General features: G+C 46.5%; 1 protein-coding gene across 1 annotated transcript in view; it reads right to left on the reverse strand.

Moving 5' to 3' along the window:
• Positions 1-22,857, reverse strand: part of LOC143804119 (class I histocompatibility antigen, F10 alpha chain-like) — a 158,900-nt gene extending 136,043 nt beyond the window's left edge. Inside the window, exon 1 of the mRNA XM_077281877.1 lies at positions 22,714-22,857. Within this exon, the coding sequence (XP_077137992.1) occupies positions 22,714-22,810 (97 nt within the window). The 5' untranslated portion in view covers positions 22,811-22,857. The remainder of the gene's footprint in view (positions 1-22,713) is intronic.
• Between the last annotated feature and the right edge of the window lie 583 nt (positions 22,858-23,440).

Here is a 23,440-nt window from a genome sequence, read left to right on the forward strand (position 1 = left end):
CTAGACACCTCGTCACAGCCGGAGGACTAACTACCCCTAAAGATAGAAACAGGAAAGCTATCTTGCCTCAGAGAAAATCCCCAAAGGATAGGACAGCCCCCCACAAATATTGACTGTGAGTGGAGAGGGAAATGACATACGCAGAATGAAACCAGGATGTAGCAAAGGAGGCCAGTCTAGCTAGATAGATAGAACAGAATACTGTGCGGTCAGTATTAAAAACTAGAAAAATCCACCACAGAGTTTACAAAAATCTCCACACCTGACTAAGGCCATGTTCACACAGTGCGTTTTTTACTGCAGAACCGCAGCGGTTCTGCCGCTGCGGTTCCGCAGCTTTTTTCCATGCAGGGTACAGTACATTGTACCCTATGGAAAACAGGAACCGCTGTGCACATGATCCTGAATTAAAAAAAACAAACCGCGCTGAATAGCTGCGGGAAAAAAGGAGCATGTCACTTCTTTGCCCGAAACAGCAGCGGTTCTGCACCCATAGACCTCCATTGTGAGGTCAAACCCGCAGTAAAACCCGCAGATCAAAAATATATCTGCGGGTTTTATTGCGGTTTGTGGTGCAGAACCGCTGCAGCCGGAAGTGCGGTGGAAGCGGCCGGAAGTGCGTGGGCGGAAGTGCTTGGGCGGAGAGACATGGAGGCATACCGTCGCATGGGGATCGTGTCGGCCGTTTGATTGATTTGGTATGTGTGTGTGTGTATGTGTGTGTATGTATGTGTGTCTGTGTGTGTATCTGTGTGTGTGCGTGTGCGTGTGCGTGTGTGTGTCCCCATGCGACGCTAGTGCCACCATTGTGCTAAGTCGCCGTATGGGACTACTACTCCCATCCGGTATTAGGATGGGAGAGTTGTCCCTGTGTCCGGCGACTTAGCACAATTGTAAAGTTACACAAAACACCTACACACAATACACATACATGACACACAGTACAGTACATACAACACATAACATAGAGTATATACTCACCAACAGCACACTTGTAGGCGAAGCCCTCGATCCTCCAGGAAAAAATCACAAAATAAAAAATCAAATCCATACTCCCTGTCCGCAGAATCCATAAAACGAGTGTCCCACGCCGATCCCCTGCTCTCCGGCGATACACTGCCAGGAGCGAAGCTCCTAGCAGTGTATCGCGTACTGTTCCGGAGTTCAATGACTCCGGCGTCTCGGTTAACGGCAGTACAGCTGCGTTGAACTTTCCCACGCAGCACTGCTGTTAAGCGAGAGTGCCGGGGTCAATGACCGCCGGTAAACTCGCTCGCGCATGCGCAGTGACACACCGACAGGAACTATGGCTCCTGTCAGTGTGTTGCTGCAGCCGTGGAGAGCAGACATGTCTCTGGATGTGTCTGTTCTCCATGGAAAATCTTCGTGGGATACGTGGCACTTAAATACGTGGCAATTAAATACGTGACACGTGGCACTTATACGTGATACGTGTCACTTAAGTACGTGATACGTGTCACTTAAATATGTGGCACGTGGCACTGAAATACGTGATACGTGGCACTGAAATACGTGGCACTGAAATACGTGGCACTGAAATACGTGGCACGTGGCACTGAAATACGTGATACGTGGCACTTAAATACGTGGCAATTAAATATGTGGCACTTATACGTGATACGTGTCACTTAAATATGTGATACGTGTCACTTAAATACGTGGCACGTGGCACTGAAATACGTGATACGTGGCACTGAAATACATGGCACGTGGCACTGAAATACGTGGCACTGAAATACGTGGCACGTGGCACTGAAATACGTGATACGTGGCACTTAAATATGTGGCACGTGGCACTGAAATACGTGATACGTGGCACTGAAATACGTGGCGCGTGGCACTGAAATACGTGGCACGTGGCACTGAAATACGTGATACGTGGCACTGAAATACGTGGCACTGAAATACGTGGCACTGAAATACGTGATACGTGGCACTTAAATACGTGGTACGTGGCACTGAAATACGTGATACGTGGCACTGAAATACGTGGCACTGAAATACGTGGCACTGAAATACGTGGCACGTGGCACTGAAATACGTGATACGTGGCACTGAAATATGTGGCACGTGGCACTGAAATACGTGGCACTGAAATACGTGGCACGTGGCACTGAAATACGTGATACGTGGCACTGAAATACGTGGCACGTGGCACTGAAATACGTGGCACTGAAATACGTGGCACTGAAATACGTGGCACTTAAATATGTGGCACTTAAATACGTGGCACTTAAATATGTGGTACTGAAATACGTGACACTGAAATACGTGATACGTGGCACTTAAATACGTGGCACTTAGGCTATGTTCACATTTGCGTTGTGCGCCGCAGCGTCGGCGCCGCAACACACAACGCAAACAAAAACGCAGCAAAACGCATGCACAACGCTGCGTTTTGCGCCGCATGCGTCCTTTTTTTTATTGATTTTGGACGCAGCAAAAATGCAACTTGCTGCGTCCTCTGCGCCCGGATGCGTGCGCTGCAGTGACGCATGCGGCGCAAAACGCAAGTGCGACGCATGTCCATGCGCCCCCATGTTAAATATAGGGGCGCATGATGCATGCGGCGACGCTGCGGCGCCCGATGCTGCGGCGCAGACCGCAAATGTGAACGTAGACTTAAATAGCTGGATAGAGCTGGATCCGTGGGCTGTGATCTGGCCTACGCTCAGCACTCTGCGGAGCGCTGTCATTCAAAACACGTCCACTCATTTTGGTGTTTAGTCCCAAAATGGAGGATGGAAGAAGAAACGGGTTGGACAAGGAAATGACATCATTTCTTTTTTTTTTCCCCCACTGCAGTTAAAGCTTTATTTGTGTCAAACACAGACAGTCTGCAGAGAAAACTGCATTAAAAAACCGCACTAAAAACCGCACCAAAAATGCACCAAAAACGCACCTGCGTTTTCTGCCAAGAGCTGCGGTTTTTGTCCTGAAAAAAAAAAGGTTGAAATCAGGATCGTGTGAACATACCCTTAAGGTGTGGAGGGTAAATCTGCTTCCCAGAGCTTCCAGCTTAACTGAATAAATCCATACTGACAAGCTGGACTAGAAAAAAACATAGAAAGTGCAGAAAGATTAAGCCCACAACAAGTGGACTGCAAAAGAACAAAGCAAGGACTTATCTTTGCTGAACTGGTCAGAATATCAGGGAAATCCAAGCAGAGATGTGAATCCAACTAGGAACCATTGACAACTGGCACAGGCTGAAGGATAGAACCAGGCTAAATAGCCGAGCCAGAAAGACAATCAGTGGAAGCAGCTGCTGACTACTAAAACCACTGGAGGGAGCCCAAGAGCAGAACTCACAAAAGTGCCACTTACAACCACCGGAGGGAGCCCAAGAGCGGAATTCACAACAGTACCCCCCCCTTGAGGAGGGGTCACCGAACCCTCACCAGAGCCCCCAGGCCGATCAGGACGAGCCAAGTGAAAAGCATGAACCAAATCGGCGGCATGGACATCGGAGGCAACAACCCAAGAATTATCTTCCTGGCAATAACCCTTCCACTTGACAAGATACTTATGCCTCCGCCTCGAAAAACGAGAATCCAAAATTTTCTCCACCACATATTCCAACTCCCCATCAACCAACACCGGGGCAGGAGGATCAACAGAGGGAACAACGGGCACCACATATCTCCGCAACAAAGATCTATGGAAAACATTATGGATGGCAAAAGAGGCTGGAAGGGCCAAACGAAAAGATACCGGATTGATAATCTCAGAAATCTTATAAGGACCAATAAACCGAGGCTTGAACTTAGGGGAAGAAACCTTCATAGGAACATGACGAGAAGATAACCAGACTAAATCCCCCACCCGAAGCCGGGGACCAACACACCGACGGCGGTTAGCAAAACGTTGAGCCTTTTCCTGAGACAACGTCAAATTGTCTACCACATGAGTCCAAATCTGCTGTAACCTGTCCATTACAGAATCCACACCAGGACAATCAGAAGGCTCAACCTGCCCTGAAGAAAAATGAGGATGAAAACCAAAATTACAAAAGAAAGGCGAAACCAAAGTAGCCGAACTAGCCCGATTATTAAGGGCAAACTCGGCCAACGGCAAGAAAGCCACCCAATCATCCTGGTCAGCAGACACAAAGCATCTCAAATAGGTTTCCAAGGTCTGATTAGTTCGCTCAGTTTGGCCATTTGTCTGAGGATGAAACGCCGAAGAAAAAGACAAATCAATGCCCATCCTAGCACAAAAGGCCCGCCAAAACCTAGAAACAAACTGGGAACCTCTGTCAGACACAATATTCTCCGGAATGCCATGCAAACGAACCACATGCTGAAAAAACAATGGAACCAAATCAGAGGAGGAAGGCAATTTAGGCAAAGGTACCAAATGGACCATTTTAGAGAACCGGTCACAAACCACCCAGATAACAGACATCTTCTGGGAAACAGGAAGATCCGAAATAAAATCCATGGAAATATGCGTCCAGGGCCTCTCAGGGACCGGCAAAGATAAAAGCAACCCACTAGCGCGGGAACAGCAAGGCTTGGCCCGGGCACAAGTCCCACAGGACTGCACAAAAGAATGCACATCCCGCGACAAGGAAGGCCACCAAAAGGACCTAGCAACCAAATCTCTGGTACCAAAAATCCCAGGATGACCAGCCAACACCGAACAATGAACCTCAGAAATTACCTTACTTGTCCATCTATCAGAAACAAACAGCTTCCCCACAGGACAGCGGTCAGGTTTATCAGCCTGAAATTCCTGAAGCACCCGCCGTAAATCAGGGGAGATGGCAGAAAGAATCACCCCCTTCCTTAAGAATGCCAACCGGCTCAAGGACTCCAGGAGAATCAGGCAAGAAACTCCTAGAGAGGGCATCAGCCTTAACATTCTTAGATCCCGGAAGATACGAGACCACAAAATCAAAACGGGAGAAAAACAGGGACCATCGAGCCTGTCTAGGGTTCAGCCGCTTGGCCAACTCGAGGTAAATCAGATTCTTATGATCGGTCAAGACCACAACGCGGTGCTTGGCTCCCTCAAGCCAATGTCGCCACTCCTCAAATGCCCACTTCATGGCCAACAACTCCCGATTGCTGACATCATAATTGCGCTCCGCAGGCGAAAACTTTCTGGGAAAAAAGGCACACGGTTTCATCAAAGAACCATCAGAACTCCTCTGAGACAAAACGGCCCCTGCCCCAATCTCAGAAGCGTCAACCTCAACCTGAAAAGGAAGAGAAACATCCGGCTGACGCAACACAGGGGCAGAAGTAAATCGGCGTTTAAGCTCCTGAAAGGCCTCAACAGCCGCAGAGGACCAATTCGTCACATCAGCGCCTTTCTTCGTCAAATCGGTCAGGGGCTTAACCACACTGGAAAAGTTGGCAATGAAACGGCGATAAAAATTAGCAAAGCCCAAAAATTTCTGAAGACTCTTCACAGATGTGGGTTGAATCCAGTCATGAGTGGGTTGAATCCAGTCATGAATGGCTTGGACCTTAACAGGATCCATTTCTATAGACGAGGGAGAAAAAATGAAACCCAAAAAAGAGACCTTCTGAACTCCAAATAGGCACTTAGACCCCTTCACAAATAAAGCATTATCACGAAGGATCTGGAATACCATCCTGACCTGCTTCACATGAGACTCCCAATCATCGGAAAAAATCAAAATATCATCCAAATACACAATCATGAATTTATCAAGATAATTGCGGAAAATATCATGCATGAAGGACTGAAATACAGAAGGAGCATTAGAGAGCCCGAAAGGCATCACAAGGTATTCAAAATGGCCTTCGGGCGTATTAAATGCAGTTTTCCACTCGTCACCCTGTTTATTACGAACAAGATTATATGCCCCTCGAAGGTCCATCTTAGTAAACCAACTAGCCCCCTTGATCCGAGCAAACAAATCAGAAAGCAAAGGTAAAGGGTATTGGAATTTGACCATGATCTTATTAAGAAGGTGATAATCAATACAGGGTCTCAAGGAGCCATCCTTCTTGGCAACAAAAAAGAATCCCGCTCCCAATGGTGAGGAAGACGGCCGAATATGCCCCTTCTCCAAAGACTCCGTAACATAACTCCGCATGGCGGCATGCTCTGGCACAGACAGATTGAAAAGTCGGCCCTTAGGGAACTTACAGCCAGGAATCAAGTTAATAGCACAATCACAGTCCCTATGTGGAGGAAGGGAACTGGACTTGGGCTCATGAAATACATCCTGGAAATCCGACAAAAACTCAGGAACTTCAGAAGAGGGGTAAGAGGGAAATGACATACGCAGAATGAAACCAGGATGTAGCAAAGGAGGCCAGTCTAGCTAGATAGATAGAACAGGACAGAATACTGTGCGGTCAGTATTAAAAACTAGAAAAATCCACCACAGAGTTTACAAAAATCTCCACACCTGACTAAAGGTGTGGAGGGTAAATCTGCTTCCCAGAGCTTCCAGCTTAACTGAATAAATCCATACTGACAAGCTGGACTAGAAAAAACATAGAAAGTGCAGAAAGATTAAGTCCACAACAAGTGGACTGCAAAAGAACAAAGCAAGGACTTATATTTGCTGAACTGGTCAGAATATCAGGGAAATCCAAGCAGAGATGTGAATCCAACCAGGAACCATTGACAACTGGCACAGGCTGAAGGATAGAACCAGGCTAAATAGCCGAGCCAGAAAGACAATCAGTGGAAGCAGCTGCTGACTACTAAATCCAAGGGCAGCAGTACCACTTAAAACCACCGGAGGGAGCCCAAGAGCAGAACTCACAAAAGTGCCACTTACAACCACCGGAGGGAGCCCAAGAGCGGAATTCACAACAATCACTTAATAAGAAGCACTGCCGTGCAGAAAATAGTATAAAGTGCTGCAGTGCGATAAATATACATTTAAATAGCAGGTAAATATTACAAATAAGTTAAGGGCTCCTCATACCTATCGTGCTCCTGCTCCCTACGTGCGTTTCGACGCTTGCCATCTTCCGGGGGGCGTGTACACCCATTATAGATTGTGGTATCAAGCACTGTTTGCATTTTTTTGCACTGTTGCACATTTTACAGCATTCATTAATTATTATCACTTTTATGTAGTATGGTTTTATTTGTCACATATTTATGTTTATACACTAGACATTGAAACATCAATATAATTGATAATCTACAGTGTATGATTTCACATTGTTCGTTTGAGTATTGTTTTTTTGAGTATTATTCACATCTTTATATATATATATATATATATATATATATATATATATATAATTTTATACTTTTTTTGTATGGTATATTGGTATATGTATGTTGTGAATTTACTTTTTGGCTCCCTCTAGTGGCTACTAGGGATTTGACTCTGGGTATGTCTGTCATTCCTTTTATGCTCACCTGGGTCGTTAGGTCAGGGGTGTTGCTATATAAGCTCCCTGGACCTTCAGTTCTATGCCTGGCAACGTTGATATCAGAGCTAATCTGTAGTGCTCTTGTCCACTGATCCTGGTTCCTGCTTCATTAAGCTAAGTCTGTTTTTTGCTTTTTGCAATTTGTTTTTGTTTGCTATTTTTGTCCAGCTTGTATATAATCTGTATCCTGACCTTGCTGGAAGCTCTAGGGCGGCTGGTGTTCTCCCCCCGGGCCGTTAGACGGTTCGGGGGTTCTTGAATCTCCAGCGTGGATTTTTTGATAGGGTTTTTGTTGACCATATAAGTTATCTTACTATATTCTGCTATTAGTAAGTGGGCCTCTCTGTGCTAAACCTAGTTCATCTCTGTGTTTGTCATTTCCTCTTACCTCACCGTTATTATTTGTGGGGGGCTCGTATCCTACTTTTGGGGTCCTTTCTCTGGAGGCAAGAGAGGTCTTTGTTTTCCTCTTCTAGGGGTAGTTAGCTCTCCGGCTGCGCGAGACATCTAGCGACCAACGTAGGCATGTTCCCGGCTACTTCTAGGGTTGGCGTTAGGAGTAGATATATGGTCAACCCAGTTACCACTGCCCTATGAGCTGGATTTTTGTACTTCGCAGACTTGCTGATATCTCTGAGACCCTCGCCATTGGGGTCATAACAATGTATTATTAATTGTTGGGCTTGCTTTGTACTTTAACCCTATGTGCTCCTATTATCAGCTGTACAGTTTTTTTAATACATGATATTATTTTCAATAAAGTATAAATTTTTCTTTTAGCTAAATATTGTCTTTTATTGCACTTTTTTGGGAGGATTTCTATATGTGAGAGTGTTCATTGTACAGAGTGTAATGGTGCTCCAGTCTGTACAGGGTGTAATGGCGCTCCGGTCTGTACGGGCTTGTAATGCGCACTCTGCCCCTCACATTATGATATACAGTATATTGTATAATATTACAGTCAGGAAAAAAACATTATCTGTTATACACACTGCATCTGGTGCAGAACCTCTTTTTATCATGCAAATTATAGTAAGTCCATGATTTTTCATTGTTCTTTATGTTAGTGGTAAATTTAAAACAATACAATTTGTATTTATTTATGAACATATAAAAAAATTAGCAAAAATGTGAACATTTTGCAATGTTCAAACTTTGACATTTTATGCCCTTAAATCAGATACGGTAATTATCCAACACAAAATGGTTATTACATAACACTTCCCACATGTCTACTTTACTTAAGAATCATTTTTTAATCAGAATTTCAAGCATTAAGGATATGTGCACACGTTCAGGATTTCTTGCAGAAATTTCCTGAGAAAAACCTGAAATTTTCTGCAAGAAATCTGCATGCGTTTTTTGCTCATTTTTTGCGCGTTTTTACCGCATTTCTGGTGCGTTTTTTTTGCGGATTTTTCCGGACATTTCCCAATGCATTATATAGTGGGAAATCCGCAAAAAATCCGCAAAATTAATTAACATGCTGCATTTTTTACCGCGATGCGTTTTTTTCGCGGAAAAAAATGCATCATGTGCACAAAAATTGCGGAATTCATTCTAAATGATTAGATGCATAATGTATGCTGTTTTTGCAGTTTTATAGCGTTTTTGTAGCGAAAAAAACGTGAAAAATCAGCAACGTGTGCACACAGCCTAAAAGTTTATCAGCAATTTTCGATTTTCCAACTAAATTTACAGAACCAATTTTTTATTTTTTTTATAGGGACAACATCACATTTGAAGTGATTTTGAGTGACCTATGAAACAGAAAATACCCCAACGTGCTCAAAACAACATTCAAGAAGTTTATTGACCCTTTAGGTGCTTCCCAGGGAACAATGAACATTCTAATTTTTCTAAACAAAAAAAAAAAAAAAGGTTGATTCAGCCCCACGTTTTTCATTTTCACAAGGGTAACAGGAGAAAATGGACCACTAAATTTGTCCTGAGTAAGCAGATACCCCATATATGGTGCAGATATGGTACAAAACTACTGTTTGAGCGCACAGCAAGGCTCGGAACAGAAGTGCCATTTGACTTTTGGAGATCAAATTTGGCTGAAATAGATAGTGAAAGCACAAAAAGAGAATTCAAAGATCCTCCAAAAATTAGAAAAAACAGCAAAATAAGGCAGAGATGCTTACCCGCCTAGGCCTCAAACAAATGCACTATCAGGATGCAGTGGACCCATGTGGTTGAAGATACACAGGTGCAGCATAACCGATGAGGCAGCCACTCTCAACCTGCCAAATTAATGGAGGGGGTGGCTGCTTGGCACATTGCTGCACATAAAAGACTTGTAAGCGGCGCTGTTCACACAATGGAGATGCACAGCATCCAGGCAAGCCTAGTAGTCACACCCTTCTATTAGATCAGGCGGGCCTTCCCAGCGCTAACCAAATGCACCCCATGTGAACAGACACCACAGTTTACAAGACAAAAATGGGCCCAACTGCACCCGAAAAAAAGTGCAAAAAACACATAAGAAAAAAATCTTTATGTGAGGTATTAGTTGATATTTTGGCCAAAATACGGAAGCTCATGATCCGCGTCAAGGGTCCCCACGCTCATGAGTCCTAACTCTAAACAGCATAAGCACAAAAAGAGAATTCAAAGATCCTCCAAAAAAAAGTGGGGACCCTTGACGCGGGTCTCCATTAGTTTGGCAGGTTGAGAGTGGCTGCCTCATCGGTTATGCTGCACCTGTGTATCTTCAACCACATGGGTCCACTGCATCCTGATAGTGGATTTGTTTGAGGCCTAGGCAGGTAAGCATCTCTAATATACAATAGAAAACATATCAGCGCCTATAATCAATAAAAAAAAAAATTCATGAATCGTAGAGTTCAGGCACTGAATAGGACTTGTAGTGGACAGACTGCAATTCGGAATAATATCAAAAACCCACAAGAACAGAAGCAGTCAAAAAGTCCAATTATATGCAAAATATCAAAATCTTTATTAGAAATATAGGTGAACAGACAGCAGGGGATGAATTCCCCATGATAGCCTCAACACATCTAGAAGGGGCACAGATAGGTGTGCAACAGAGTATCCGATGCAAGGCATAATATACCACCCATTTTATCAACACATATAACAGTCAAGTGACATGAATCGCCATAAAGCATAGATACTTGAGTAGTACATACCCGTAGATAGAAATAGTGGTCACTGCGCACACCCTATCGCGCCCACCCCAACGCGCGTTTCGGCGGATGCCTTTCTCAAGGGGTGAGAAAGGCATCCGCCGAAACGCGCGTTGGGGTGGGCGCGATAGGGTGTGCGCAGTGACCACTATTTCTATCTAAGGGTATGTACTACTCAAGTATCTATGCTTTATGGCGATTCATGTCACTTGACTGTTATATGTGTTGATAAAATGGGTGGTATATTATGCCTTGCATCGGATAATCTGTTGCACACCTATCTGTGCCCCTTCTAGATGTGTTGAGGCTATCATGGGGAATTCATCCCCTGCTGTCTGTTCACCTATATTTCTAATAAAGATTTTGATATTTTGCATATAATTGGACTTTTTGACTGCTTCTGTTCTTGTGGGTTTTAGGTAAGCATCTCTGCCTTATTTTGCTGTTTTTTTAAATAGATAGTGGCCACCATGTCACGTATGCGGAGCCCCTGATATTCCTCAACAGTAAAAAAACCCACAAGTGACCCCATATTTGAAACTGCACCTCTCAAGGTAGTGTGGTGAGTATCTTGAACCCTACAGGTGCTTTATAACATTGATCCATGAAAATGAAAAACTAGATTTGTGAAATTTCTCCTGATTACACTGATACCCCATACGTGGTGGAAAACTACTGTTTGGGAGCACGGCAGGGCTCAGAAGGGAAAGAAGCACCATTTGACTTTTGGAATAGATAGCTGTCACGGTGGTAAGTCGCATGCCTCTGCAGCGTCTCTTCTCAGTGTGCGGTTTCTCCGTGCATCAGGTTGCCCCGTTAGTCTTGCAGCACTGCTGCATCTGCATGGCTTTCATTTAGCCTCAGGGGAGGTGTGAGGAGTTGGCCATTTACTAAAGACTACTGGACGAATGGATGTAGAGCGGAGTCCACAGCTCTACAGGATGCAGACTTTTTCCAGCACGGAGCACTGGTTACGTTGATATTGTTGTGTTTTATTAGTGATTTGCCTGCTGCTCAGTTCATCCTCAGGAATCAATGTTTCCATTCAGTGACAGCAAGCAGAGGAAGATGTGCTGGTTGGATGTTAAGTATACTTAAGGTCAGACAGGAGATTGCTAAAGGTAAATGTAAAGCAATCATTCTATTAATCTCATCTGTATCTCAGGGGCCTCAAGTCATTGTTCTCCCAGCCACTAGGCCCATAGTGGGGATGGAGATAGGAGACCCTGAGGAGCGGTCACCATAGGGGGTCTCACATGCAATCCCAGGTGACAGACTTCTGAAACATTCTTCATTCCTTGAGCTAAAAGCAAATGTTTAAGAGGGATGGTGTGTACACTTCTGCCCATTCAGGGGGCTGATACCAGGAAGGGGGGAAGAAGCCACATGTTTAGTCAGAGATTTGGGAGAGTGGCGTCGAAGGGAGAGGATCTACCATGTGGTCCTGGAGCACATGGATGGATGGAGTTTGGAGATCGGATGCCGGCTGGGCTGAACACAGGTGCTACTGTTGAGGGATATGTTGTCTGGATTTCAGGAACTTTATTAGGGACTGTTGCTGCTGAATACATGGACTTTACATTGTGTTACCGGTCGTCTAGAGTAGCAAGGACTGTGACTACAGACTATACTGGCTGGAGATACAAAATCTGTGGGACAACCAAAAGTTGGGAGACAGTGAGTATCGCCTGGTACAGGGGCAGTGAGCCTACCGGCCCCAGGGAGGGCATCTTGTGTACTGGGGCAATGTATTTTGCCCATCTACCCAGAGTTGTAAAACCATGGATGTAAGAAATAAAAAATAGTAGCGTCGTTAACCTGCCTAGGTGATTATTACAACCCATAACCTCAGATCTTCACAGGTGGCATGGCCGGTCTCTGCAGGAATTGAACCTTGCTGGGTCCTGCAGAGATTAGCTTCCCTGGCCTATCCCGTGCTAGCTGGGTCTTTATTAGGCAGCTCCTCCTACTAATTCTGATTGTACCTGTTCATGCCTCTGTATTCTGCCACCCATTAATGACCCGGCTTGTTTACCGTCCCACCTGACCTCTCTGCTCCAGACCTCGGCTAAGTTTACTGATTCTGTGATGCCTGCAGACTTCGGACTGTCTGACTACGCCTCTCAGTATCTCATACCCTGCAAATCCAGGGAATGCCCTTGAGTGGTACCTGGTGACTACAGGCGGCAAAGCCTATTGTCACCATCAGAGCTCCAGCGAATACCTAGTAGTCACTTTATTACGTCCCTGCAAGGTAAGCCCGGCCTGTGGCGCACCCACCAGCATAGGTGACTAAGGGGCACTAACGTGCCAGAAACGCGTCAGCTTGTTTTTATACAATTTGTATGCTTTGAGAACTGAATAAAGTTTATTTTATGATTACCTGGACGGCTGTGCTGAGGTCACTCCTCCTTCCTCTCCTTGCTTCCATATATGTGGTCATACATTTTTGTTTAGATATACAATAGGACTCGGAAGACACAGAACGCCATTTGGCTTTTAGGGGGCTGCGTACGTCTTCCGTGAAGCTCCGCCCACCGCTGCACCTCCTCCGGTCAGCTCCCCCTACGTCGGCATGCGGCGTGCGTACCCTGTCTTTACCATTAGGTACGCAGGCCATGCCGATGTATGCAGATGCCTCCACATGCGTCGTTTTGACGGTGCGGCGACCTGCGCCGAACGCAACGCATGCCGATGTAGGCGGAGCTGACCGAAGGAGGTGCGGCGGTGGGCGGAGCTTCACGGAGGACGTATGCAGCCCCCCATCCACAAATGTGGAACCAGCCTAACAACTGACGACTAAGGCTACGTTCACATTTGCATTGTGCGCCGCAGCGTCGGCGACGCAACGCACAACGCAAACAAAAACGCAGCAAAACGCATGCAAAACGCTGCGTTTTGCGACGCATGCGTCCTTTTTTTGGTTGATTTTGGACGCAGCAAAAATGCAACTTGCTGCGTCCTCTGCGCCCGGACGCGTGCGCCTCAGTGACGCATGCGTCGCAAAACGCAAGTGCAACGCATGTCCATGCGTCCCCATGTTAAATATAGGGGCGCATGACACATGCGGCGACGCTGCGGCGCCCGACACTGCGGCGCAGACCGCAAATGTGAACGTAGACTACTCTCAATATAAGATTGGTGGGGGTCCGACACTCTCACAATCAGTTGAAACTACTCCCGTTACGGCTCAAAATAACGCTAGTCCACACTGCGCTTGTGGACACTGTCGGTGCGTGCGCTCCGAGCTTGGATTTTACTGGAATGTTTCTGAGATCCATGTCGCTTTTCCAGCGCCTCTGAACTACTAGAAACATGGACATCCTCTATTTTTCCATTGACAGACAGCAGATCTGAGTAGGGGCTTGTGTTTTGCTGACGTTTTCATTGGTGCCATTTGGGGTACATAATATTTTTAATTTGATTTTTATTCCAATTTGTGAGAAACAGAATAAATAAAAAGTAATTCAGGAATTGTCTTTAATGTTCTTACGTTATTTTCCGTTCACTGTGCGGTAAACGTGATAAGACGACTTTATTCTTCGGGTCAGTACAATTACAGCGACGTCGGGGTTAATTAGTATTTTCATAATTAGCTTTTTTTGCTAAACAATGATTAACAAAAATAGTATTTGTTGTTGTATCACCGCATTCTGAGAGTTAAAACTGTTTATTTTTCCGCTGATTGAGCTATGTGGGGCTTGTTTTCTGCGAGATGAGTTGATGTTTTTATTTGTACCATTTTGGACTAGAGAGCAATTTTTGATCGTTTTTTTTATTTTGGGTGGCTCGGTGAACAAGAGGCAGAAATTCATAAATGTTTGTTTTTTTCACGCGATAAACGTGATCAGGCAGCTTTATTCTTCGGGTCATTACAATGGCAGAGACACCAGTCTTATAAAGTTTTTTTTTATGTTTTGCTACTTTTCCACACTAAAATCAATCTATTTTTATAGATTGGTTCGTTCTGAATCTGCTGATACCAAATATGCACTTCTTTTCCTTTTCTTATGTTTTTATAGATAAAACAGCATTTTTACTTGTAAAATATTATTTTCTTTTTTTTATACTTTCCCCTATTTATTTTTATAAACTATTTCACTTTTTCTACGTTATTGTCGCACCGTACATGTATGGCGGTTTGCTGGAGCGCACTTCCCATTGCACGGTACATGTAGGGCAGATGTCGGTAAGGGGTTAAAGTCTATGGGAGTTACAGCAAGAGCTCAGGCCTTTAAGTTCCTGACAGATGTTCTGCAGCAGCTGGGGTCATGTACTGTACAGGTCACTGCAGCTGCTGCAGAACCTCTCTCAGCTTCCTGTGTGCACTTTTTATGTATCCTGCTCACTGCACACTGAAGACTATGGGCCCGAATCATTATTGTATTTGCTCCTTTTTTTGGCAACTTTTGGTGTTTTTCACTTGTTGTCCATTTGCACCTAATTTTCTTTTAATTTGCGCCATTTTTAACGTCTGTTATAAGTTTGCTCCAGTGTTTTTGCAGCGCCCCAGAGTCCTGGTCATTGCAGTACTGTGGCTCCGCCACTAAGGGGAGCTATGGTACGTCTGATGGCACTGAAGGAGTTCATCTGATCAGGTATCACAGACACCAATACATTTCACCGCCGGGCCTCCAGGGGGAGTTAAGGGTTCTATTTACTAGGCCACTCTCCACACACAGGTAAAACTGGGGGTCAGGCAGGAAGTTAGAGAGAAAGCTGACTGGATGGGAACCAGGCAGCACCCTGTGGCTGAGGGTGTTGCGGGAGAAGATTCAGTAGGATCCCTGTCAGGGGTGGGATCCTGACAGGGGCTTGGCAACTTGAGCGAACGTAACGGGACCGTGCCTGCTCAGAATAGCGGCGGTGCCCAAGAAGGGACTGGAAGCGAGATAGATTGTGCTGAGTGAGAAACGAGATCAAAGCAGAAGGAGAATACCAGTAGGGGTCGTGCTGTAAGACCGAGGCAACATCCTACTGAGGCGCAAATAACCGGTGGCCGGAACGCCGAAGGAAGTATTTCTACATAGAGCTTCAGGCAATACTTCGAACCAAGGCAGGACAGTCAGTCTCAGGCGGGCTGTCTCACCTTAATCACCTATGCAGTCTTGGGGGGCAACTTGTGGAGAGGGGCGACTCTAGGGTCCCGGAAGAGCTCCGAGCCTACCCGTCAAACGGGTGCCGTCCTGACCGCAACATCAGGGAGGGATGGAGATTAGTAGAAGATCATCTAATCGAGTTGTGAGGGAACTTAAGAAACAGACACAACAGTTGTGGGGACTTTCCGTAAGCACAGCAGGGAAGGACCGCAACACTTAGCGCTAGAAGGAAGGCACAGATTTCCACCTGTTAAGAGAACTCTGAAGGTGCCATTGGACCGGCCGGACTTGCGCAGCCTGGTGATCTGGATTCCGGACTGAGGACCCAGAGATCATCAGTAAAGAGGTAAAGAGACTGCAACCTGGTGTCCTCGTTATTTGCTGCACTGCACCGCTACATCGTATCCCTACAGCCTCACCACCGCTACATCTATCATTACTGACTGTGTGCCCCACGGTAGGGCCACGGACCGGGTCTAGCCACCGTGACAACCCCAGAGCAGGAGCCCAGAGACCCGGTGCCGGGTACCCCTCGGCCCTGCGGCAGTGGGGGCGCTGCAAACTTGGCGTCACGAACAGGATTACTTAAGCCTGAAGAATCAGGTCATGTGTGCCTTAGAACTGTGATTTACTGTACTTTATTGAGAGACTGTGTATTGCCCTTTGCTGAGAGAAGTTCCCGCCAAAAGCCGCCGCCATTGCTACGTCGGAGAAGAAGGAGGGCGTGCCATGGGAGGAGACTACCAGAGTGGCGCGAGAAATGGCTACCGCCCCCTCCGACTCCTGCTGCGAGAGGACGATCTACCCAGTATCCGAGGAGAACCGCCCCCTGATTTGCAACGGCGGGAACAGGGTGACGGAGAAGCTCGGCCCTGGAGAAATGGCGGAGTCCGATGCATGCACTGCCACCGACCATCAGACTACGATGATGAACAGCAAGTGCCGGAACGAGGAAGGAGCAATCCCGGCTTGCCCTCATCCACCGGGGGCAGACCCATGTCCCCTGCAGTGGAAGGATCCGGAGTTCTTGGGACCGGCAGCGGAGCTGAGCTTACCCATCCTGACCTCAGAGGCAGCGGAGGAGGAACCGCGGCGGGCGGAGCCGCATCCAGGGATCGCATTGGAGGAGCCGCGGTCCGAGCTGCTGCCGACTCCAGCACCCTCGTCAGTGGACCAGATCGACATCGGTGGAATCATATCAGGCGCAGGTACGGAAGACACCCCTGCGTCCCTGCTCGATCCCGCTCCCGCGATCGATCCTCCCCGCAACAGTAACCCTTCGTTCACAGTCGAGAGGGTGGTCCTCGCCCCCAGCGCGATGGGGAAGTTGATACCGCCGCTACCGACCAGGTGGGGAGAACCCATAGACGTGGGCCCGGACGGGGTGATGCTCCGGTGGGACACCCCCTGGGTTGAGCCGGATGGGGCCCCGGGGGATGGTCTCACCATTGCAATACTTACCTGGGAACAGTACAATCAATGCTTGATCCAGCACTGGAAGAATCGCGACGAAGTTGAACAACAAGAAACGCAACGCAAGAAGTCTGTGCATGGCAGGAAAGACGTGGTGAATGGGGGAACTGTGTCGGTCTTCCACCCGAAGAAGGGATGGGGCTCCATACAGGAACCGGGGTTTCCAACTGATGTCTTTGTTGCTGGTTACAACGTGAAAACTCCCTGCTGCGACCGGGATGGCGATCCACTACGAAAGGGGGATCAGGTGACGTACACCCGTCACCGGAATGCACAAGGATGGTGTGCTCAGAATGTCCGGCGATGTGACCCTGAGGGAGTGTCACCTGTTGCCCCGATCATGGCCAATCCAGACTTGCCAGATCTTGTGACCATCACCACCGTACGCCTAGTAGCGCCTACTGAACTTGCAAGCAAGGTCAGCCTCCAAATCCAGACACCAGGTGATCTGATGGCCCCTGCGGGACCTGCCACCAGCATGGATGCCGCAACCGGCGGAGGTCAGGGACCAAGGCCACCTGAGCAAGCATAAACCTCGAACCCTGAAAATTGTAAATAGCTCATTTAACTGTTCGTTTCCTGATTTACTGCTGAACCCATTTAGGGTTAACTTTTAAAGGGATCCCTTTGTTGACCCGGGATCCCTATTGTTTTTGTTTACTTTGTTGCAAGTTTTACAAAAGTTTCCAGAACTGCCGCGATCATGAACAATGCATGATACAAACTCATTGTAAATAGTTTGCACCTTCTTAAAGGCGCTTCCTACTGGTTTTACTTAAAGAGAGACTCTTTGCGAAGATACCGCACCGGAGCCTTTGCTGAGTATGGACTGGTAGCCTGAGAAGATATGCTACCTCAGAAAGACTTGATCCCCTCTTAAAGGGGATGTTCAACTGTGTACTTATGAGTAATACTGCTTTAGAACAGTAACGTGATAATAATGCTTTGAAAGAAAATGATAGTGTTTATATGCAGAAGTTATGTGTATTGAACTGGTTAACTGTAAAAAGAAGAAATGTTGATAATGTTCTTTAGAAGGAAGTGTGAGAGCTAGAAGAAAGATGCAGTAGGCCCGTAGGGGTAGGCACAGTGTCCTGCATAGTTACTAGTAAGAGAGTAATGATGAAAATTGATGTTATAAGAAAATAGTTGATAATGTTGATAGAAAATGGGGATAGAAGGTAAACCCTGAGTCCTCCGTAGAAAGTTAGTTTATTGTCAAGAAAGAGTTAATAATGTGTTACAGGGGACAGAAAGTGAGCCCGTAGGGGTTAGTCAGTGAGTCCTCCTAGGAGCCATATGAAGATGGCTCAGTGGTCCTAAACTGAAAGTATGTTATGTTCTATACTATGTATAGTAGTTGAAAAGACAGAAGGCTCGGGCTGAAAGGAGCGGTCCTGTAAGAAAGGAGAGGCAGTAGGTCTGGTGCCGTTAGGACAGGCGGTCCTGCAGATTTAAAGAAGGAGAATGTAAAAGTTAAATTGCCTTATAATGTGATTATAAGAAGGTCTTTAGTGGATTTAGAGTGTACGTCCTTTAAAGGCAATGTTAAATTATTGTTCCAGTAATTGTACCAAGTAGAATACCCGGTTGGGTAAGAAAAGTTATTTATAGCATGTTGCTATGTTATTTAACCATGTTTGTAACATTCAAGTGTCCTCACCTCCCATAAAGGGAAGCTCTGCTCAAGTATACTTATTGTTATTTGCACTCAACTAAATGTATGTCTTTTTGCTAACTTGTATTGTTGTTTTCTTCCCAGTCCCGGAGTACTGGATTTAACCGGGGGGGGAGTGCAGCGCCCCAGAGTCCTGGTCGTTGCAGTACTGTGGCTCCGCCACTAAGGGGAGCTATGGTACGTCTGATGGCACTGAAGGAGTTCATCTGATCAGGTATCACAGACACCAATACATTTCACCGCCGGGCCTCCAGGGGGAGCTAAGGGTTCTATTTACTAGGCCACTCTCCACACACAGGTAAAACTGGGGGTCAGGCAGGAAGTTAGAGAGAAAGCTGACTGGATGGGAACCAGGCAGCACCCTGTGGCAGAGGGTGTTGCGGGAGAAGATTCAGTAGGGTCCCTGTCAGGGGTGGGATCCTGACAGGGGCTTGGCAACTTGAGCGAACGTAACGGGACCGTGCCTGCTCAGAATAGCGGCGGTGCCCAAGAAGGGACTGGAAGCGAGATAGATTGTGCTGAGTGAGAAACGAGATCAAAGCAGAAGGAGAATACCAGTAGGGGTCGTGCTGTAAGACCGAGGCAACATCCTACTGAGGCGCAAATAACCGGTGGCCGGAACGCCGAAGGAAGTATTTCTACATAGAGCTTCAGGCAATACTTCGAACCAAGGCAGGACAGTCAGTCTCAGGCGGGCTGTCTCACCTTAATCACCTATGCAGTCTTGGGGGGCAACTTGTGGAGAGGGGCGACTCTAGGGTCCCGGAAGAGCTCCGAGCCTACCCGTCAAACGGGTGCCGTCCTGACCGCAACATCAGGGAGGGATGGAGATTAGTAGAAGATCATCTAATCGAGTTGTGAGGGAACTTAAGAAACAGACACAACAGTTGTGGGGACTTTCCGTAAGCACAGCAGGGAAGGACCGCAACACTTAGCGCTAGAAGGAAGGCACAGATTTCCACCTGTTAAGAGAACTCTGAAGGTGCCATTGGACCGGCCGGACTTGCGCAGCCTGGTGATCTGGATTCTGGACTGAGGACCCAGAGATCATCAGTAAAGAGGTAAAGAGACTGCAACCTGGTGTCCTCGTTATTTGCTGCACTGCACCGCTACATCGTATCACTACAGCCTCACCACCGCTACATCTATCATTACTGACTGTGCGCCCCACGGCAGGGCCACGGACCGGGTCTAGCCACCGTGACAACCCCAGAGCAGGAGCCCAGAGACCCGGTGCCGGGTACCCCTCGGCCCTGCGGCAGTGGGGGCGCTGCATTTTTTTTTCTGTTCACCGCTATGTTCGGGGTTTGGGGGTTTCAGGGGTTTATTTATGTTATTTAGTTTGTATGTTCTCCCCGTGTTCTCATAGGTTTCCTCCTGTTCCTCCAGTTTCCTCCCACAATATAAAGACATACTGATAGGGAATGTAGATTGTGAGCCCCAATGGGGACAGCGATGATGATCTCTGTAAAGCTGTGGAATTAATGGGGCTATATAAGTGAGTAAAATAAATATTTGCGGCTCGGCCGGTGATACTCATTTCTTTCTTTACACCTCATGGCTGATGGACATATGGGGGGACCCCGAGGAGGAGAATGTAAGTGTCACCCAAGATGGATACAATGTAACAATATCACAGGCACTGTACACAGGAGGGCGGAGCTCAGCGCTGATTGGACGGGAGGTGCAGCGTCCTCCAATAGGAGAATGAATCTCCAGCTGATCGGCAGTTACCGGGCAGAGGGAGGACGGAGAGGTGAGAGCTGGAGGAAACTGTGAGAAAGTTGGTTTCTTATTTGTTCATTTTCTCATTTGTTAACTTTTTCTTTTTTACAAGTTTAATAAAGTTATCACAATAATAAAATACAGCGCAGTGCGGCGCCCGGAGGTGAACGCACATGAAAACAGCTGCAAAAAATATATAAGTGGCACAAAAATGGCATCAAAGTGTCAGACGGTGAATTGTCAGAGATTCACATCAGTCACCGGTGTTTTACAAGGGTTGTGACCTTTAGTCACTGATCTCACATCAGTCACACACAGGAGATGCCAAGAATCATAATCAGGTCCCTGTATCCGGCCCAAACGGGTTCTGAGCCTAAAATCTGCATCAGACGAGCAAACGGACAATTGTCACCTATTGTGAAGGAGAAACTGGAGCTCGGAGAGATAAGGCTGGTTTCACACTTGCGTTTTGATCTGCAGCGTTTTTGGAAAAAAAAAACGCATGCGTTTTTTTCCCTATGTTTAACATTAAAAGCGTTTTTTGGCTGCATGCGGCATGTTGCAGAAATGCATCATGTAGTAATTTTCAGATGCTTTTTTTGCCGCAAAAAACCGCATGCGTTCATTTTCGTTTGATTTGCGTCAAAAAATACATTGATGTAAATGGAAACGCATGCGTTTTTGCGTACATGTGTTTGCTTGTGTTTTAAACGCATGTGTTTTTATAGAAAAAAACAAGAATACACCCTGATAAGCCACCCCCCACCATCAGCGTGATAAAGGGATCCTAACCCTACCCTTAACCCTACCCCTAACCCTAACAATATGACAGTGAATACTCTCCGAGTTTATACTTTTAGTACTCTATAGCAATACCGTATATCTTGGGGTGTCCACATTGAACAAAGCTTTTTATTATAAGAATGTCCTGGTCTCCAGGTCAACATAATAGCCAATCCCTATGGATCCCTAGGATAACTTGGGTTAGGGTTAGGGTTAGGGTTTGGATCCCTAGGGGTAGGGTTAGGGTTTGGATCCCAAGGGTTAGGGTTAGGGTTAGGGTTTCGATCCCAAGGGTTAGGGGTAGGGTTTGGATCCCTTTATCACCTTGATGGTGGGGGGTGGCTTGTCAGTGACCTGGTGACCAGGACATTCTAATAAAAACCCTAACCCTAACCCTAGGGATCCTAACCCTACCCCTAACCCTAGCTAATTCTATTAATAGTGGGTTTTCTAGTTGATTTTGATGATTGGCAGCTGTCACACACTTCTCAGCATGCGTTTCAAAAACGCAAACGCAGGAAAAAACGCATGTAAACGCGTCAAAACGCTGCGGTTTTTTTTCTGCATGCAAAAACGCATGCGTCTAAAAAACGCAGCGTTTGCATGCGTTTACATGCTTTTTTTCGCCACCTGCGTTTTTTTTTAAAACGCTGCAGATCAAAATGCAAGTGTGAAACCAGCCTAAATGACTTTGTGCCGCTGATCTCTCACCATCACCGCGATTCCCTGCACCCGGCACAATGGATCTCACCTGCTGTGATGCCGAGAACCACGTAGATCGGCCTATAGGAGCGGATTGTGATCTCCAAAGTCATTTAACCCTTTAAAAACACACGTTACTTATTAGAATCCCTAATAGGTGGTGATTTGCGCACTGTGATGCTATTCTGCCAGGAGCTCATTTGGGCCATCTCAGATCATTCCCTTCTGTGTGATCACTGTGTGAGATTAGTTGCCCAACATCATTTAACCCTTTGACTAGTCCCTTTGGTGCCCATTTCTGAGCCACTTATATAGATTTTGTAGCCACTTTCAGGTGTATTCACCTCCGGGCCGCGCACTGCAGGTTATTAGATTTTTTAGATAATTTTTGCTCATAATTTAACTTGTTAACCATAAAAAAAGAACAAGAAGCCAACTTCAGCCTTGTCCTACATCGGGGTCTCCTGGATCCGGTCACACGGTGATCACACCGATCCCTGGAGCCGACGCTGAGACCCCAGAAACAGCGCCATGTCCTCCTCACTACGGAGAACACGACAGGTGCAGCTTCTCTAATGGATTTCTGCCTCTTATAGACGACAACACATTGATACATAAACTACAATCACAACATACGACATAAATAAGACGTAATAATCCTCTAATATCAGGTACAATCACTGATCACCCTCCATACTCACCAGAGCACACTGCAGACACGTGCAGGAGAAGCACCATGAGGGGCAACATCCTCCTCCTGCCCCAATATATGGGGGGACCCAAAGAAGAAGAGAACATCAGTGTCACCCAGGACAGATACAATGTAAGAATGTTACAGTCACTGTACACTGGAGGGCGGAGCTCAGCGCTGATTGGACGGGAGGTGCAGCTTCCTCCAATGGAAAAATGAATCTTCAGCTGATCAGCAGTTACCGGGCAGAAGGAGCACGGAGAGGTGAGAGCTGGAGCGAAAGTGAAAGCTGGAGATTTTCTAGAAATAATAAACATTTATAGAAAACTTGTGATATATTAGGGCCTGAATAAAACGTGTCACATAGTGATCATGGGGGCAGACAGAGGCCGGGAAGTTCTTCTGCCTCATAACAATCCTCCCGGTAACGAGGTGATGAAGCCTCTGGTCACAACTGAGAAGAAATCTGCAGGTCCAGGAGCGAAAACAGGATTGTGACAATAATATAATATTACAAGTACAGAAGGGGGTCACTTGGGTGATAGTGATCACAAAATAATACGTTTTCATGCAGCAGCCCCCCGCTGAGTATTTTACGGCCTTAAGCTGGCGAAAGGCAGCTGTGGTAATGTGTGCTTGTTTGTTCACGTACAAACTTATTAGTAGGGCATAACTTGACCCAATTATTGATAGAGGTGTGAATCTTACATTTTTATAATGTGCCCCAGCAGAGCCAT

The sequence above is a fragment of the Ranitomeya variabilis genome, chromosome 1 (genome assembly GCF_051348905.1).
Source record: "Ranitomeya variabilis isolate aRanVar5 chromosome 1, aRanVar5.hap1, whole genome shotgun sequence".
Lineage (NCBI taxonomy): Eukaryota > Metazoa > Chordata > Amphibia > Anura > Dendrobatidae > Ranitomeya > Ranitomeya variabilis.